The sequence below is a fragment of the Falco peregrinus genome, chromosome 1, assembly GCF_023634155.1.
Source record: "Falco peregrinus isolate bFalPer1 chromosome 1, bFalPer1.pri, whole genome shotgun sequence".
Taxonomy (NCBI): Eukaryota; Metazoa; Chordata; class Aves; order Falconiformes; family Falconidae; genus Falco; species Falco peregrinus.
In genome coordinates, this window is record NC_073721.1 from 29401271 (window position 1) to 29421002 (window position 19732).

The following is a 19732-nucleotide window of genomic DNA, read 5'->3' on the forward strand; positions in this document are numbered from 1 at the left end:
GGGAAAAAAGCTTTGTTTTTTGTTTGGGAAGGCAGTTAGGAAAGGCGACGTGGCCCCTGCAACCTCTCATAGGGGTGTCTTGCCAGGGCGCGGCATGAAGGGCACAAACAGATCATAACCTTTAAATGAAAATGCGATGGAGGGGAGAGATGAAAGCAGTGAAACAAATTAGATACATCTAGAGGGGGTGCTCAACTGGAGAAAATTAGCATTTCTTCCTAATTGGAGTGCAGGGCATTCCATTACAGGGTTTCATTACAAGGAAGGAAGCACTGGGCCTCTTTCAGGGATTCCCCCCAGCCCTCAGTTCTTCTAAAAGTGAAAAATATATTTGCGAGAGAACTGAGAAGGGAGTTATTTTATCAGAGTGAAGGCTTCAGATTGCTGCAGGAAGAGGAATTACAGTAAAGCACCAGTTCTCTGTTTATTAAGAGAAGACAGTGATGATTGTGTGCATGTGAAGTCAGGTGCTAGTCCTAGTTTTGCTGGAGGAAACTAAAAAATTTACTGCAGGCTGCAGGTGTTGGTAACTTCCTGATGCTAGTACTTGCTGAATCAAATTTGTAGACTGTATTCAAAATGCACTAGTTTGAAGCATAAGGATATATGTTTTATGACTAAGTGGATCACGGCATTATCAGGTCAATGCTTTGCAAAGCACATGTTCAAGGCATATCTGATTCTGCTTCTAACTAGAGCTGTTGTATCCAACCTGAATTTGGATATATCTCTGGGAAGGCAATGGCTGACTTCCAGCACAGAATATCTTGTAGCTGTGCTGGGGCTTGTGCATAGTTTTGTGGTCCAAATAACGTGTGCCAACTTAAGAAACAGGCAGGCATGGATGTTCTTTATAGGCGCATCTTTACATAGAAGCGAGTGCGAAGAATAATTTAGAGGGACAAGATTTTGCATTGCATCTCTGGATTAGGAGCAGGAGAGGGCAGTTTCTTTTTTCCAAGCAGGGATTGTATTATTTATCAGTCAGTGCTCTCAGGAGAGGACGAGGTGGGTGGAGAAGAAAAGAAAAGCAGATTTGGTTCAGGTGTGTGGTATGCAATATATATTGCTCTGCCAATCTACAGTTATAAAATTTCCTGTTCCAGCTCAGGAAAAGGAATATGTAAGAATAGGAATGTAGATTGCAGGAAACTGTTGAAGGAAGGATCTTGTCTGCACAGAAGGTGGGTCCTAGCAGAGTGGGAAGATGTTTACAGCAGCAGCACCTTCGTCCTGGGCCAGCTCAGTCATCTGCTTGCCCGGGATGAGGTTGCAGATGACAAGAATTTACAGAACTCATAAATGTAAGTCTCTGACTTAACCCTGGCTGCTGAATTTTGGTATTCGGACACAGAGCATAGCACTGTCCACAGGAGTATCTTCAGGCCTAGAGAAAATACTGTTACAAATGAAAGCATGTCTCAGAAATGGGCTTCTCCCATATTAGGTTTGGCACACATCAGGACGATGAGGTCTCCCATCACATTCTTCTCCAGCTACTTCAGTTCTTGCAAAAGATGCTTAGTAAACTGCTTAAAATAAGCAAATGCATCAGTCTGCCTCTAGACTAGTAAAGCAAACTACTTTTGAAACACTGAGGGAGGTAGAGAGGAGATGGAAGCAGGACCAGAGAGGCTGGTGTTTGGAGAGGAGCAAATGACTAGAAAGAGACAGTCAGACTTAAAGGGAAACTGGTTCTTCTGAAGAATGGTAATTTCTCCTCAATGTGTGCAGTTGTACATCTGGCTTGTGTGCTAATATACATGCTTTAAAATACAGCATGCCAGAGTGCCTCTTGCCTGTAGCTAAGCTTCAGCTTCCCTGGGTAGCTGGCATCCCGCATCTCTGTTGCGAGTGAGATCAGACAGAATTGTGTGGCTATGACTCTCTCCTTGGCTCTGTTGCCCCTGGTTTCTTTTCAGAGCAGTGTGAGACTGCTCCAGACGGGAAGGCAGATTGGAAAGTCTGTTCTCTCTGTGTAGTGTTGCCTGTAGTGTGTTCTGTGGTTCATTATCTTGGATTTGTTAGGTTTTCTGTGCCTTTCCTCCCACCTGCACAAAGCACAACTGCTGCAACCACTTTCTTGCACTAAAGAGGTGTTGTGGGTTTGTGACGCTCCATTCACCATCTCTGCATATGCCTGCATGTGGGATGTACTCTTACTACTTTGTAGGCATCCTGACACTTAACGGATGTAGGGCTAATTTGAGGCCAGGTATAAAAGCCAGCTTTTAACGTGCGTTGCCCTAATTAGTAAATCTTTGTTCTCCCTCCTCTGAGATTGAGGTACATACCTCCTCTAAGTCTAGCTGTCCATCAAAGAGGACTTGAAATGAGGCCCTGATGTGGTTGGTAGACATGGGCAGCAAATGGGGAGAGAGACAATTTCCTTTGAGAAGAGAGACCTGTACCAAGGTGCTTGATAGTCCCGGAGATATATCAGTGTTGGGGCTGGATAGAGGCTTGGAAACTGGAACCCAACAGCTTATTTTCTTCAGGGGAAAAAAGTCTGGTGGTCATCTGTGTGTGTACCTCTTCCCCCAGCTCCTCGGGGGGGTGGGAAAAAAGACTGGAGGAAGAAGTGAACTCATCAGAGGAAGCAATTGCAGACTAAGCTGGGCCAAGCAGCAGCTGCTACTATTGCTGTGCTTGGTCTCTGCCTCCTGGTGCGCTATCTTGAGCTTTGTACCTGTGCTTTGTTTGGGGATGTGCTTTGCCTGCCCAGGCTGATTTAATGAGGGATGAGGATGGAGCAGGACTGTCTGATGGAACAAGTCTTGCTCTTGCTTCTTATTTTCTGTATTGCACAGAGTATTGATTAGCACATGTGACCTATGGCACGTTTTTACTTTTCCATATACTCCCCATGGATTTTCTTCTTTTTGGCAGTGGAGAAGTAAGGGAGCCTGGTCCAGAAATTAGAAGAGCAATAATGTTTCTTTAACATCTGTATTTTGATGGTCTTAGACTAACCTGGGAACATGGATTGTGTGCAGACCGCTTCAGATAAGTGTGTAGCCTGGCACAGCAAGCACTTCGTGCTCCTGGTATGTGGTGGAAAATACCAGGTACTTTAGTAGTATTGACTTCAGGTGAACAGTACTGTTCCCACTGTGCAATGGCTCTGTCCTCTGCTTCCCAAACTACAGTTTGCAGGACCCTGATGGTCCTCAGACCTGTGTTGGCACTCTAGCTCTTGCAGTGAAGCCAATAATATGGGTCCCCACTTCTCTAGAAGAGACTGAGACTGGCTGAAGCCTCAAAGCTTGGAGCAACCAATTGACTGTAACCTGCCTCAGACGAGGCAATGAACCAACAGGGTCTGAAGAGGAGATACAGCAGAGGAACATTCTACCAAAGAAATGGCTGCATTACTAGTTTGTATTTTGTTGCCTTTCCCTGTATCTTGTTCCAAATCAAACACTCTGCAGAAATTATTTATGTGCTGATATTTGGTTGCCTCTGTTAGGCAGTTCTGGTAAAACCAGCCTGAAAAAAATGACGCATAGTAAGATGGTGGTGGGTAAGCTTGAGTGTGAAAATGTTATTCACCAAATCCTACAACAGTAGAATTACAGGCGCTTGAAATTACTAGGAGATTGCTTTAAAATTGACAAAAGATAGTATTTCTTCAGTGTGTGGTGAACTTCCTGTTCCAGAAGGTTATAGAGGTGGATGATGCCAGCAGTTTTGAAAGAAATTCGGCAAATTCATGGATAGCAGGTCCATAATGAAGGACTAGGTGAGGATACGGTCTAAAATCCTTAATACGGCAATTGTGGATGCTGAGGCAATACAAAGAATGACCACAGAAAGCTGCCATGCTTACATGTTCTTCCTAAACAGTGTCTGCTAGTACCAGTACTAGAGACAAAACAGTGAGCTAGATGGGCTGTGGCTTGAGCAAGGTGGGCATTTCTGATGTTCTTCTAGCCATGGTGGGTCAGTCCCAGCATACATCTACCCCAGTGTTTGGTGTCCAGCAGTGGTCAGTAGTAGTTGTCTGGTTTCTTACCTTTCTCCCTAGACAAGCACAAAAAGATCTTTTCCTGCCTGTTTCTTCCCATCTTCCAGTAATGGGCAGGTTAGTGTTTCCCTGGCTAGAGTTTGCATCTGGACTGGTGTTTCTTTCATATTTGCAGAGGCTAGCTCTGAGCAGCTCATCTCCTCTTTCTGAACCTGTTAATGTTCTGGTTTTCGCAGGCTCCTTTCCAATTCACTGTTGCGTCCTGAGGAAGAAACCCTTTGTTCTATTTTTAAACTTTTTGCCTGGCGGTCTTATGGAGGTATACAGTGAATGATTCCTCCCTCTGGATACGCTGCGCTCTGTTTACATTTTTAGTATTTTTCCCAAGCCACCCCAATTCTAGTATCAATGGCCTGTGCAAAGCAGTAGCAAACCACAACTGTTGTGAGTACTCGCTGGCCAGTTGTTACTTAGAGAGGACTTCACATGTAGGCGTCCATGAGATGTGGTAAGCTCATCATTTCTTCCCAGGAATGACTGACGAGTCCACAGAGATGCAGCCTAACTTGAATTGATGGTCATGTAATCAGATCTTGTATATCCACATGATAAAGATCAGTGACAGCTTCAACCGGGACACTCCTAACTTGCTGCAGAATCAAATACTCACACTTTAGTAACATGCTCATTTCAGTGGAGGATGTGTGAGTGAGCTTGGTCCTGGCATTTCTTCATGTGAGTGTTTGACTAGCCAAGTAAAAATGGTTCTTTTAATAACTGTGTTTTTGGATGAGACTTCCTAAACTCTTAGAACACATGGGAATAAGCAAGCCATGGAAAGGAAAGGAGGAAACTGTGGTTTCACACTCTTGCCCACAAAGCTGCCTGTGCATCTAAAGCTTCCAGACTTCTGTTCCTTGAAATGCTGGAGGACTGACTGCCAGCAGGTTGTCCTGCTTCACCTAGACAGTGGCTTGCTGAGGGCTAGGAGGCAGTGCAGTACTTCATATCCCCCTGTCAGATATTTCTTGACATTGAAGGATGATATGTTTTAGGGAATCCTCTGTTCCATTGCAGACCTGGGAGACATGTGCTTGAAGGGGCTTTTTCCTAGCCCTTTCTAGTGCAATCCTTTCCTTCCTACTTCATTTTCTGTGACACTTTTTTCCCAATATACTGACATTATGCATCATAATAAATGATTCCTCACCTTCTCGCCTTGTCCTGCCCCTGGTTTTTGCAGGATCTTTTTCTTGCCTGGTCCCTTTCCTATCTTCATCTGGCTAATCTCAGTTATCGCTGAAATTCAATAGTTCTTGCCTTGCCTTGCAGCTCAGCCTTATTACAGATACTGAAGATAATCACTTGTGCTGTGAACTTGCGTTTTATTGTATATTGATATTAGGATGGTTTAGGATGGTTTGAGCTCTGGCTTCTGCAAAACTTTTTCAGGGTTTTTTGGGTAGTTCAGGATCTGTGTGGGAGGTGGCTGTTAAACATCCTTATGCCTTAGATGCATATTGTTTGGTTGTTTAATGAAATCTTGTGTGCCTTTCTCTGCGTATGGGGCTGGGGCTTTCTGGCCTGACTAGCGGGTTTTATTTTTCACTCTGGTGCTTGCTCACAACCAAGCATGCCCTGAATCCACAGATGGAGAGCAGGGACTTTGTTCAGGATCTTGGTTGCTTAGGGATAAACAGTTGACGTGCTCCAAACGCTTAGCATGAAAACCCTGAAGCAAATCACTACATAGAGTAGGGAGCTGGGGAGGGGGAAGCTACCCAGAGCTTTAAGGGCAAGTGAATTGAGGTTGTTGCAAGCGTGTCCATGTCAGGGCTAGAATGATCAGAGCAGGAAAGCTCTAGGAGTCATTTCATGGCTGAGTTAAACACAGATGAGGCTTTGCTTGCCTCCTCCACAGAGCACCTGTGTCTCCATGCCTCAGTGTCCTGGACCTGTCTGTGTGCAGCATGTGCTACATATACAAACTTCTCCCCTTTCACCTTTCTTGGTCTTTAGCTTCTTAAAATACTCTGAGCATTATTTTCTTCTCCCCTGCCGAGTCTAACTCATTTAGACTTTATTTGGAAACGGAATATCAGAGAGCAGAGAAGGAATATCAAGCACTCTTTTTAAGTGATTGGGCTGCTTTTCCCTATAAGCGTGACCAAGTACAGCTCCTATCTCTGCACGATGTGGAGAAAGAACTGCTGCCTTTGTGGGAAGATGACAGAAGTATGTGTTTACTGAGAAGTCCTTTTCTTCCTCACCAACCTGATAATTTTTTTTCAAAATTCTCCTAAATTGGGAAGTTTGTATTTGGTATAAGTATGGCAAAAGAAGTAGGACAAAAATAATTTGTGGCTTGTGTCACCAGGAAAATGAATGCCTTCCCACCCCTACTTTTAAACTGAAACGTTCTTGGGTTTTAGTTGTTCTGGCAAACCTGAAAGGATTCTTCCCGCCCCTGATCTCACTGGCATGCACAGGTTGCTGGCTTATTGAAAAGTCATTTTCTGCCCTATGTTCTAATGGAAAAGTTTAGATAAGCTGTCATTTTATATATGTATTTTTAAAAGAATACTTGTTAACTGAAAACTCTTCCAGTCACATCTGAAAATATATTGGGATTAGCCTTGGCAGTTCTGAAGCTTGAAAATATCTCCTTTCTATTTTTTAAAATGGAGGGTTTTTTTTCTTTTGCATCATGATTCTTCTAGCATTTTCTACACATGGCCGTGTATTTAGACTTTTGTCTAAAGCGATGACAGCTGTAGTATTTACTTAAATCAATTCTACATGTCCCTTTGTTGTAGGGTGTGGGGTTATAAGAAGAAAAAACCCTGGACACTGTACAGTTTGTGGTAATGTATGAGCGTAGGCAGCATTACATATCTTTTCCCACTGGTTCTGGGAATATTCACTATATTTCTCTATGTAGCATTGAAACTGGCTTGGACAACTTGGGACTGCTTATATTTATTCGTGGTGTCTGCTTCTGAGATGCTGGCACTGATTTCATGGCAAGCATATTTTGTTCAGAGGTGTCAGAGGTTGCTTTTAAGGAGAAAGTATTGAGCATTGATGAGCCAAAGACACACAGTATCTAGCTGAACTCATCTTTGTGACAAGTAGTTAAAGCTTGCAAAAAAACTGGATTCAAATTGCAAAATGGACCTTTCTGTTGGAGTCTTCAGTAAAATGTGAACGATATATATGATCTGAAGGGAAACCAGAGTATCCTGGGGTGGAATCAGGCGACTTCTCCAGTTTGCAACCTGCTGCAGCATTGGGTTACAGTTGTGTATTTTAGGCAGCTCAGAAATTACAAGTCTGTGCCCTGGGGGTTGTGCTGCCTGTCTCCTTGCTACCTATGGGGTCTCTGGGGGTCTCCATTCCTTGTTGTCAGGATTGTTGTGATTGCATCGTCTCCTAGACTTTGCTCAGCACTGCTGTGTAATTGGTGCACTGATGAAAATAGTGGGCAGCTTTTCACTTGCCTGCCTACCATTTGGTCTTCATTGCAGCATAAGGACCAAACTTTTAGATGGTGAAAATTCTTGCTTTCCAGTCGGATGCTACAGTCTTAAGGGACACAAGATCAGTTTTTTTTTCAAAATATAATTTAACATATTTTTTTTTTAAAGACTGTGTTGCACTGGAGCTGTGATCATCAAAGCAGCTAAGCAGGTTTAGTTTATCTGTAGCCGTGGAGCTGATCAGCCAGGACAAGTATGGCTGTCCTGAAGGCAATGGTGATAATTCAAAGAAAGCGTAGGTGCTAACAAGTCCTGAGAATCAACAGAGGCACTGTGCCACAGGATGCTGGTTTCTGGCTTGTGGGACAACTGTTGTGACACAGGAGCAATATACTAGGAGGCAAGTGTCTTGGTCAACCTACATGCAGCAGGTTTCCTGGTAGGTTTTGCAGGACCAAAGGCTTATAGCAGAAAGGGAGGTGGAATAAGTGAAGTCTTGCTAGGAAAAGCAGTTTTGCTTGGCTAATAGGAAATGGCTTTGCAAAAAGAGAACCTGGAGCCTTCACTGCTGTGTCCTGGTACTGCTCGTGGCCTGACTTTTGGGGCAGATGCTGGAGGAGGTGAATGATTCTTCCCTGATCTTTCTCAGCAATAAGAGTTCTCACTCTGTTCTCGGCACAGTTCTTGCTGTCTTGTCTGGGACCTGCACTGTCTGGTTGCCTCTCCCCAGATCTGTTGCTTTTCTTAATCTCAGTGCAAAGGTACTAGACTAGAAATCCTGCCCTGAGTGTAGGTTATGCCAGGCCTTCAAGAATCTATCATGCATTGCACCTCTTCACGTGCCCCTATTGTGCATCACTGGATCTCTTTTCTCCTTTACCCCTTTTCTTGGCATACTGCACTGTCCTGTTCCACAGGCTGGGGGAAAGATGCTTGTCATGAGCTGACCTCCTGGCGTGTGTCCCGCCACTGACTGTCCCGCTGCTCTGCCAGGCGGGCTGTCCCGCTCCAGCCCCCTCCTCCTGCTTGCCCCAGATCGGAGCCCCCAAGAGGTCTTTGTCTGCCTGTTGAGAGCAGCCCCCGTTCCGCCATTCCCACATGGCACACCCTCCCCGGCAGCCCCTTCCCCATTCAGCAGTTTGGGCTGAAAGAACCTTGGCTAATTACACCAGGCTGAAAATTACCACTTTGCTGTGTTCTCCTGCTGTTGGGCCCATTTGTGTGGGGCCTGTAGTTAGAGGGAACAAAGTCCCCCCCGTGGAGCCAGGCAGACCCCAAGTGTGAAGCTACAGGTACAAGCAAGAGGGGGATGAAGGGAATAATTACCAGCTTCTCCAGGTGAAAGCCCCGTTAAAACTTCAATAAACCAATTAGGGGCTAGGGTGTGGAGGGGGGAGAGAGTGTCCCCCCCCTATAAGTGATTCCCACCAGGCAATTAACAGAAATAATTTCACGGAGGGGAGGATAAGAAATGGCTCTTAGAAATTGTCTTGAGTTGGGGGGGGGGGGGGCCTAAACCAGCACGACTGCTGCAGTGGTCCTCATCTACTCCAACCTCCCGGCTCACTGTGTGGCCTGAAAGTGTTGGTGGGGCTAGGGGGAGAGGGAGGAGGGAGGGAAAACGGCAAAGAAAAAGGAATCGCTGGAGCTTTACACCTGGGCAGGCTTTGAGAAAGCGAGGGCTGGAGTTCAGAGCTTCTTGTAAGGCTGTGTGTGGGCCCAGAGTACTGAGCTCAAGGGGGCTGCTAGATGTGGGGAAGTGGGTGAGGGTCAGACTCGGGGTGTCTTCCCCATCGGGGTGAGGGGGAAGGCTAATGGTGTTAAGCCCAGTAGGGAGGGTATAGCTGCTAGGTATGAAGGCTTGAAGTGGTGTGCAGGTGCATGAGACCTGACTGCCAGGCCTTCAGAGATCTGCCCAAGGTGTGTGATAAGTCTGTAGGTGGCTTGCCTTATCCCAGGAGGAAATGGTGTCCAGCATGTAATACTTTTGCATGTATCTCATCCAGGGATCATGTTTTTCTGCTGCTTAGCCAGCAGCTTCACCTGTTTCTTCCTTTTAATTGGTTCCAAAAAACCAGTAGATTTGTTTAGGATGGAGACACTATGAGTTGCCTTGCAATTCCCTTGCACTGTATTGCAGATGGCACGTGCAGTAGTTAGAGGTAGAGCATGCTGTCTAGTGGGTGCCTAGCAGGAGTCTTGCCCATATGTATTTGAATGGCTGCTCTGAGGAGTAGAGCAAGAGTAGAGTGTAGGATGGAGTTGCTGCAGATAGCTGAGATTGCCTTAGTGATGTTGGGAGAATACATAGTGTAATTAAAGAAGTCCAGATACCAGCTGTGGTTATTTCACCTGCACTTGCAAAAGAAGACAAAACAAAAAACCCCAACCCCTAAACTACTCCAAACACAAATGTAACCTTAGTAGCAACTTTCTTTGCCTTTCTAATATTACAGCTTCTGATAATTAAAAGATCCTGTGAGGTTTTGTTCTGGTTACTGCTAAGTTGATGCTGAAGTAATCCTGCTGTAATGGTGTTTAACCACCTAGTCTTGGACTGACCTGGAAGTCCCTAGACAACTTTTTTTCTTTTTTCCCTTTTCTTCTCTTTCTCCCCAGAAAGCTTTCTGTGGTAGGAAGAGAGAACTGCATCTCTTGCACAGCTCAGCTTCTAGACTCAGGAGCGGTTTCTCAGCAGAATTGTGTTTTTCTGGTTTTGCTTCCAAGATGTACGTAACCCCAGCCTGCAAAGAGACCTCTGTTCACAGAAAGGCCTAGTAAGCAAGCACAGACAAAACTGTTTTGGTATGGGCTTTCTGCTCCCCCTTGGTGTTTGGTACTTGTTGTTCAGACTAGTGCCTGTATTATATAATGAATTACACTTCTTCTGTGGTTAAGGAGTCTCTTTTTTCCTGTAATAAAAGTAATAACTTGAGCATCCGTTGGGGATTAAATTGGGTCTAGAGAGAGCTAGGCGTGCAAGAGTTCTTGTACAGAAACCTCTGTCCTCAACAACTGCTGTGTCTGGCAAGCCTGGAGGCTGGGAAGTGAGGAAGGATGAAGAAGAGTGGTGGACATACCATGCAAATAAGTATTTTACATCATTAAATATGTGTTATCAAGCCTTTCTTTTTAATAAAGTCAGCCCAGTAGAAACACTTGTGCAGCCACAAAGGCAGTTCTGTTTGATGTTCTGAAAAATCACAGCAGCACTGTGAAAAGCAGTGTTTGAATATCCCTCTTGTTACAGGAGCACCCAGGACCCTCAATCAACTTTTACAGAGCTAACCTGAGCGTGATCCTGTCCTGGACATTTGCTTTTCCCTAAAAGCATGTGTTGCATGGAGGAAAGGAGGGTGATATTTAGATGCAGACAACCTTAGGAACATCAGGATTGTTCTGTGGGTGGACTAACTAGTCTCTAATAAAGGATATTTTCCTGTTCAGTGCTGCAGTGTAGAAGAGGTCTGTGTGCACGTGTCTATCCTATCTGGACTCTGTCTTGATGTCATTGAGCTCAGTTTTTCTCTATAAATGTGGATTACATTCTGTATCTGGCTGCCTGTTTTCACAAAACTAACCTGCCGCAGCGCTGGTGAAGGGACAGTGAGCAAGGTTACAGGATGAGTTGGGCAGACAGTGTAGGGTGAAACTGCAAAGCAATGAAGGCAAGCTGGCGGTGTCTAGGTTGGGTACCTGCAAAGCAACTTTCTAGAGCAGGGGTAATCTGTCTATCCATGCTGAGAATTGGGCCTTTGGGGATGTTAAAGGCATATTCTGTTCTCTAGCCTGTGAGTCTCTGAAGTCTGGAGGAAGGCATGAAGTTAGAGGCCAAGGTGAAGGGTTGGAGAGATGAAGCTGGCATTCCCTCTATCCCGAGGCATACAGTAAATGACATGGGAGGCAAGGACATGAGCATTTCTTCTATCAAATGTGTTGGAGTTCTGCCCCAAATATGAGACTTCAGTGTTTCAACCTAGCTTCTTTACAGTGCCCTTCAGTACAAACTGCAAATGCCTTCTTTCTGGGGACCACTGTCTAGTTGTCCACTTGAGGCTCGAGGCAGCATCTGAATGAGTTATTAGTCTGTACGTGCCTGTGTCATCGGTGCTCCTTGCCAGAGCCCATTTCCCCTTGGAGCAGTAATGGTTGTAAACATTGTGACTTTCATGCAGTCTTTACACATTTTGTTTTCTCTCTGTGCCGAGTCCCTTGTGGGGAGTGGCAGAGCTCTTTTGTAGCTTCTCTGTGTGCAATTTATGATGCATATCAGGGGCACAGTTCAACCCTGAGCTGACTGATGCCTTGAGGGACACTGTGGCATGCACGTGAGGCTCAAAGAAGTAGTAGCAAACACGCCAGCGCTTTCCAGCCTGTGAAACAAGCTTGTTCACTTGCCTCCAGCTGCTGGTTCTCTTTGGCAATATTGTTTACTGCTGAACAAATCTGAGACTATGCGGCTGTGGGCCTCTGCTTGCTCAGGTGAGCTCAGTCCTGTTATTGAGTCCAAATACAAGAACAGTTTACATGCCTGTAAGCAGTTGGGCCCAAATATAAGCTTGGCTCTAGAGTGCTCTAGAAGCTGTTCTTTGCGACAAGTCTGGAGTGGTCAAGGGACCAGAGGAGACTGCCAGCAGACTCCTGAAACCAGGCTGTAACAGTGCAGTGTGGGTACCTTGAGCCTACAGCAGCCAGCAGCACAGGCAGAAAATGTATGAGGCAGTTTGATGGACCTTCTTGTCTTTTCCTTGCAGTGAAGGTCTGGAAGTGAAGGACTGCATAGCAGGGATGCAAGAGGAGTGTGGTACATGGGACTTTAGAAGGATGGGAAGGCTCTGGAGTACTGAGGGATGTGGAAAGACTTAGTCTAGAACCAAAAGCCAGAGGGATATTGCAGAGCTGTAGTAACCTGGATGCAACCTGCACTTGTTATTACAGGTTTCATACAGTTATATCATGCATTACTGGCGGCTTCAGCTTTTCCAGTCTTCTCTTCTTCTAAATAGCTGTCCACTCCCCATGTTCCTTCTTCTGGAAAGTTGTAATTTTGGCCCATTAACAGTGGCCAGACTTCTGGTGCAACTGCCTTACCTGCTGATTTTTGTTCAGTTCATGGTTGCAGAGTTGTTAATATATAGCCTAGCTGTCCGGTCTGACTTCTGAGATACTGACAGTGCTTGGTTCAGTTCTCTGGTCATCCTTCAAGAGGCACAAAGTGGGGCTAAAGGGATCAGTCTGGGACCGTGAAAGGGGAACACCAGCCCTGTATGACCACCCAATCCTGGCTTTGTCCAGCATTGCCTGAATCAAAGGCAGGTGGGACTTCTTGCATGTTTGTGGTGCCCACTTTCTCATGGAGAAGTAAATGCTAAACTGATGGTGTGTGCTTTTTTTTTTTTTTTTTTTGTTTCCTCTGCAAATTAAATCCCCGTGGGGAAGGAGCACCTGCTTCCCAGTGCTATCTCAGTCTCCCTCCCTTTGTGTGTATCTGGTCTGTTGGAGAAGCCTCATGCTGGAGATGCTGCAACTCCCTGCACTGAGTTTCTGACCTCCTCCTCTCCCCTTCACAATGTTGTTACTGTTGCATCTGCTCCCCAGCCTCCTGGGCTCTTCAGCAGGGGCTCCATCAAGTTTGTGTGACCTTAGCACTGTATTCATGCTGGAGGAGTTACCTTCTGTAATGATGTCAACTGATGAGGTTAGTGGGATGGTGGCGGCCGCGATAAGACATGACATGTTCTAATGATTCGCCTTAGCGAGCTCTGTGTGTGTGTTGGGGGGGCACAGAGGGGCTTAGAGAGGGGAGGTGGGGGCCCCCACAGGTGCCGACAAAGACTTTGACCTTTGCTGCTATAATATCAGTGTTTCACAGGCAGGGCGGTTCGGTAACCCACTTTCAGCCCATCAAAAATTGATTTAATTGCAATTTTTTCCCCCAATTAGGAGCACTGGAGCTTAACTAATTGGAGTAATAGAGAGTAATAAGGCTCTGATAAAAAGCCTTCCTCTGCCTCCTTTGTATCTTGTGTCATCGTCTGTCAGAGGTCAGAGAGCTTGCATATTCTATTAGGCAGAGTTGCCTTCATTTGTACAAATTAGTTTACCCAACAGTAATTAAAATGCCAGTGCGGGTCGGGGAGAGCTGAATACAATTGATGGGCACGTTGGTGAAGGATTTGACAGCTCTGGTGGCCTCCCTTGCCAAAGCGTGTCAGTGCTGAATCAAAGGCTACACAAACCCACAGACCCGTGTGTTTAACCCGCAGCACCGTCAGCACCAACTGCTTTCTCTCTTCTCCACTCTCTGTTTTGGACTTGCGTTCTCTTCTCCTTTTCTCATCTCACTTGAGACTTTTTAAAAAAGATGTTTCCCATCTTTGAGCTGTCCTTTCTGTTGATCGCTTTCATAGCGCTGTGACCAGCCCCCCCATCCTGTCTCCCTCGGTACTCCCTCTTCTCTTCCCCCTCCTTCCACATTCCCAGCTGCAGGGCTCTGTCAAGTAATAACTTCTTTGTTTCCCAGTCTGATGAGTCTCCGTATATAATAGTCTCCAAAGTGGATCAACGATGTCCAATTCCAGGGGGCGGGGGAGCACATGAGGAGGAAGGAACAGGCTCTTGCACGTGTCAAGCAGATTCTGGATTTGAAATCCCCAAAGAGCAGAGTAAGAATTGAGAAGCAATCTGTTTACAGTACAGGGGAAGGGCGCAAGCTTGTGGCACGGGGGAAAGTTTAGAGAGAAGAAGTTGGAAAGGGCCTGTTTCACCCGGGTTCCATCCGTGCCTTTGCATTGCAGGATTCCCAGCTCAGGCAGTGCCTGCTCTGCAGGCTGGGTTGACAGTGCGGAAGTTACGTATTGTGCAGTGGGATTTGTCTCTGGAGCTGATCATTTCCAAGCCTCATGACAAACAGTATCTTTCCAAAAGGACTGATGGGCAGCTACCTCATTCCCTCTGGTTCATCCACATCTGGCAATGTTCCATCCAGGATGGGGTAAAAAGGGATGCTACAGGTGGGGTGAAACTGTGTTGTTGGCACCTTGGAAGCAGGTATGGGGTCATTGCCGCTGGACTGTAGCCAGAGTAAGCTAAGGAAAGCTTAGTGGGGAAGGGACTTTGCACCTCTGAGGCCGTTTGAAGCTTTGACACAGATGTCTTTGCGTAGCATGTAGATGCACCTGGTCAATGTCTCTGTACATCAGTTGGATCATATATACTTCAGAGAGATGGGTCATCCTTGCAGTAATATATATAAGGTATCTTACGCGCTCCTTTTCCCAATCTAGTTTCTCTTCAGTCTCTGACTCCAGAAAGCATTATAGGCAAAATAAATGACACGCTAAGCTAGTAACTCAGCTTGGGTTATTTCTTTTGGGCAGCTGGCAAGATCAGTTGTGAAAACGTTGCACTTCTCAAGGTCAGAGGTTTTTGGTGTGCGCTCTGTGCTTTCCAAGACAGAAAGTCTTGTTCAAGGTAAACTGAAAGCAGCAAGCCTGGTAGAAGGCTTCAGTTATGCTGAATGATGTTTCAGAAGTTTTGGAGCCACGCTTTACGTGCTTAGCTCTGATTTGCATGTTGCTTTAGACCTGCCAAAGCTGACTTGTATTGCCCTTTTGCTTGGAGTGAAACTGTTACCTCTGAGGTTCCCCGTTATCAGGGACCTGGGGGTTGAAGGTATATGCCTGCAGACGAGATTCAAGGTGCGGGGCCCCGTATCATCCACTGGGAATCCAGACTTCCAGGTCACTTTGCTCCCAGGCTTTGAGAATTTCTCATGGGCACTGCTTCTTGTGCATGTCTTGCGTATGCTTCTTTCTAATCCTGGCAGTGGAGGTGCCCCACTCTTCTGGGAGAAGTCTTATCTTTGCTTGCTAATGGGCTCCAGCCTGTTAAAGATAAGGCCTGCAAACCTGATCCTGCTGAAGTATGAGACAAAATTCCTGTTGACTGAATGGAGTCAGCTTTACCCAGAAGAGGCTTGTTTGTGACCCTGAGGCCTGTATGTGATGCTGGAGAGAAATCTCTTCATCTAATGATTTTTTTATTTTTTTTTTTTTGAGAGGTAAGGACTGAGGAGGGAAAGCTGAAGTCTAGAACTGACAGCGTGAGTGGGGATTAGGCCTTGCTGTTCCTCCCACCTTTTTCTCCCTGTTGGTGTGCCTCCATGCTAATTTAGACCTGTGGCAACCATCAAAGCCGTGTGCATACCTTCTGCACAAAGGGGCCTGTCTCCCACGTGAGGGCGTTCTCTGCTGGCACAGAGTCAGTTTGTCCCCCAAAAGAAAAATCTTAAGCACCCAATTGCCTGCTTGACTGACTCCCTGACTGCTATTATGTTTCTAACCAGGGTAATTGGCTTTAGTAGTTATTAATGGATTATGCTTGGGAGGGAGGGACAGAACCCAACACCTAGCTTTGTAGTTGAGGGACTCCCTCACCAAAGTACTGCTTTCCAGACATGGGATTTGACCAGTGAGCTGTCAGGGTGGGTGTCTTGCTTGTTTTCCTCTGAGATGGCAGACACTGGCAAAGGGAAATGTTCGCTCTTGTCCTGCACTATGGTGGAGAGAAGGCAGGTATTCAGCACAAACCCAGTTTCTAAATAAGAAATGCTGCATGCTTTCCTAATCGGTCCTCCTGGCTGCTGCACAGCAACAGTAATTGGCTTTTCCTTAGACTCTTAGACTTTGGTCAGGGACTTCCATGGAGAAGAATGTGTGCACCCTGCAGCACCTGTGCAAAGAGCCCTGTGCTACAGGTGCATTGTGCCAATTGCATGTGCACTGCTAATGAACCTGGGATTTTGCATATAAGACAACCTGGTTGGAGAGATTTTGAAATAGCTCTGGTGCTGCAGGCCTTGTCTAGCCCTGAAGGGCAGCCAGGGGTCACAGGACTTGTGAACATCTCCAGGTGTGTGAGTTTGGGTAGGGAGTATAAAACCAGCAAGAGAGAGAGAGAGATTGCCTTGGTAGCTGTAGCTCTTCCTTGATACTCATAGCTCTTTGAGATAGCATGTTATCTGCTTGCCTCTTGTGCAGAGTGTATTGGCAGTGCTGCTTTGGCCTTATGATTTGGAGAAACTTAATTGTTCAGCTAAATCAGAGTAGAAGGAGTCCTGAGTTCTGGCCCTGCTTCCACAAGGCTCTTCTCTGGCTTTGAGTTGAGTGTGTGTTCACAGTTTTGCTGCCGGGTGCCTTGTAAACAGCAGCAGTAGTGCTTCTGACAGAAGTCAAGGACACTGCAAGAATCCCTTCCTGGTGCAGTGGAGGCTTAGAGACACCTTCTGATTTCCAAAGGAAGAATGTTGTAGAGGATCAAAGGAATGTCTAAAAATGTTATTTTTACAGACATGACATTGTTTCCTTATTTAGCTTTCATCCTTCAGCTGCCAGCCCCATGTCATGCTGTAAAAGATGTTTAGGCAAAGCATAGACCCATCTTTTATTTAAAGCACGTTCAGTTTCCTGCATTCGTGCTATCCTTGTTGCAATGACTTAAACATAGTTTTGGCATTTTATTCTCGGTAGCTGCAATAAATATGGCTTTGTGAGAGGTCATTTATAGCTTAGGAGTCTGTGTATAAACTGCTTTCTCTTATTTGGACTGAGGACAGGAAGTTGGCACAAAGCAAGCGGTGTGGTGTGGAGAGCCACAGCACCCGTGTTCCTGTTGCTTGATTTTTAAGGATTTGTCCCTGTCTTTATCGACTAGTTTGAGGCCAGTGGCTGTCAGGCGACCTCTGGAGCCAGCATGTGCAGCAGAGACATAGTATTGCCAAAGAGAGCTTCGGAGTGGACCCTGCTGGAGAGTGTGAACTGAGCCAGATACTGCTGCAGGAGAGCTGTGGTGCCTCTAATAGAGAGTGCTTGAGCACTGGGGAGGGCAATATGATCCAGTTTTGAAACTGGCCCTGCTTTGAGCAGGCTGGACTGGGGACCTGTATTCTGCGATTCATTAGGCCTGTGTTGCTGCAGCCAAATCATGACTGTACTCAGAAGCTGCCAGCAAAGAAGGCCGACATGAAGTAGGAAGCAACAGGGAATTTTCCATGGAACCTTTCTGTAGCTTACAGGAGTGCTGAGTACTGTGCTAATTGTTTTGAAAATTGCAATTTACAGCTGCTTCTGGTTTTGGTTTTCCCTTTGCATACGCAAATACATCTTCGTGTCCTGCCAATTCTCTGTAGTTGTGACCTGCTGCATCTGGAAAGCTCAGCTACTGAGAGCTCTGGAGCACCTCTCACTTTGCTACTGCCTGCCCCTTGTGAAATGCAGCGGAAGGTGCTGAAATAGTCTTGAACCAGAATTCAGAGTTTGCTTTGTAGCCTGTTTTCTCTGTCTTGCTCATGCACTATTTCCTCAGAACATGAGGATTAGTAAGTGGTTTTTTGTTTGCTTGGTTTTTTTAAACAGCTCATTTGTGACTGGGACAGCCTGCTGTGGACACACCTCACCTCTGAGAATCTGGGACCTTGAGAGGTGAGTGAGCTTCCAGGTTACGGGGAGTGACTTGATGAGGAAAGTGAGTAAAAATGAGAAATGCAATGCTGGAGATGCCATAAAATCATTCTTTTAGTCCATGTAGGCAAGGGATGTTTAAACATGAGATATGGGATGAAGTGGGGGACAAAACAAACTGGTGTGGCAAGGTATGTGTGTGGGGTGGTTCCAGTTCAGTAGGAAGCAGCTCAGCTTTGCGTGCTAGCTTTTCCAGTTGATGGCACAGCCTTCCCGTTTCCTTCCCATTACACCTTCCTTTTGATTTGTCTCAGTTGATGCTTCAGCCTAATCCAGAAGGGTGAGGAAGGTGATCTGCATCTTCCCATTCACCCACTTGTCTGTGGTGCTCAGAAGCCAGAGGCAAGTGCAGGCTCTACAGTCATCTTGTCCTGGCTGGTGTTTCTGGTAGCTCAGGGAGATGAGGGGTAGCAACAGGTTATCTATGGAAGTGACTTAGGCATGTTGTCTTCTCTTTGTCTTAATAAGCATCGAGGAGGTTAATTGCTGTGGCCTCTAATTTGGGGCCATTGAGTAGTTCCTATTTGGTGAAGGCGCTGACCTTAGCAACTGGGGAAATGTCGGGCTCAAATCCTGATGTGGGACTCAACTGCTGACAAATTTGAAACTCTCAGCCTGGGGGTCTTTGTGTAGTAATGGACAGATAACAAATATTTGGCAGGATTATTGAACAGCAGCTCAGCTTTCCAGGACCGGTATGCTCTGGGTAGGAGTGGCACAGCAAAGATTATCAGGGGGAGTGCTGTCATGACTGAGGTGAGCTGGTGGGCTCTGGGAGGGGAGAGAGGGAGGCACTGGTAGAAGGGGCCTGAGGGGTGTCAGCAGAGCTGTATTTGGGGAAAGGAGGTAGAGGAAGACTGGGGATTGGTGTGGATGCAGGTCTGGTCTGAGGCCAATTGCCTTCTAATCAATAGTTTAGGTTGTCGGAGTCAGCTGCTTCAAATACAAATATAAACCAGTTTGGTTTTCTCTGAAGTAACAAAAATAAAGACTTTGCAAAGGATGCATCCCCCAAAGGACGAACTAGAGCAGGAAAGACAGCATCAGTGCACTCAGCTATGGTGCATGTTTCTCAGTGACCTAGTCCAATGGTTCTTTTGGAGTATCCCAGAAGGATGCAGGCTGTGCTGTGATACCCTGCCCATCAAGTCTTCTGGCTGTTCTTGAATAGAGGCATCTGACAGGGGTGAGGAGATAGGCAACCCTTTCCCCCCTGCCTCAGCCTCTCTGACAGCCTTTCCCAAGGAAGCCTGAAAAGATAATAAAGCTGTGTAGAAAATAGGATTAAGGTAATGAACAGGCACAACGGAGTTTGATCTTTCAATAACGTCAAAGCCTGAGTGACAGGCAAATAAAAAAGCCAAAGCAACCTAGGCCACTGGGCTTCTGTTGCAATGGCTGGAGTGTCAAACTTATTCTTCCCTCTTCACCTGTCACAGCTGGAATGCACCATGCCACTGGGTCTTTTCCTCTCCAGGGACCTGTGTGTGAGCTGGGAGTCTCACCAGCGCATGCAGGGCAGGAGACTGAGCCAGGAAACTAGCACATGAAGCTTGATGTGATCATTCATAGCTGTCCTTCCAGGTCCTGACTTCTCCATAAACTGGTCTTCCCAGAAGAGGTTTGTATTGATTTTCAAAGGCTCTGGTGGTTGCCAGAAGTGGTCTTGTAGGGAAATGCTATTTTCTTCCTTTGAGGCTTGTCTTTCTGCTCAGACTTCAGAAGTGGGAGCATGGCATGGAAACTCAAAATCTTAAGAGCTATCC

General features: G+C 46.1%; 1 protein-coding gene across 3 annotated transcripts in view; it reads left to right on the forward strand.

Moving 5' to 3' along the window:
• The window catches only part of FBXW4 (F-box and WD repeat domain containing 4), a 62317-nt gene that overhangs the window by 29053 nt on the left and 13532 nt on the right, over nucleotides 1–19732 (forward strand). For 2 of the 3 annotated variants that reach the window (XM_055795534.1, XM_005239028.4), the window contains one exon: nucleotides 17862–17927. The exons of the other annotated variant lie outside the window; for it this stretch is intronic. In XM_055795534.1, the coding sequence (XP_055651509.1) occupies nucleotides 17862–17927 (66 nt within the window). The remainder of the gene's footprint in view (nucleotides 1–17861; nucleotides 17928–19732) is intronic. 3 annotated transcript variants of the gene reach the window in all.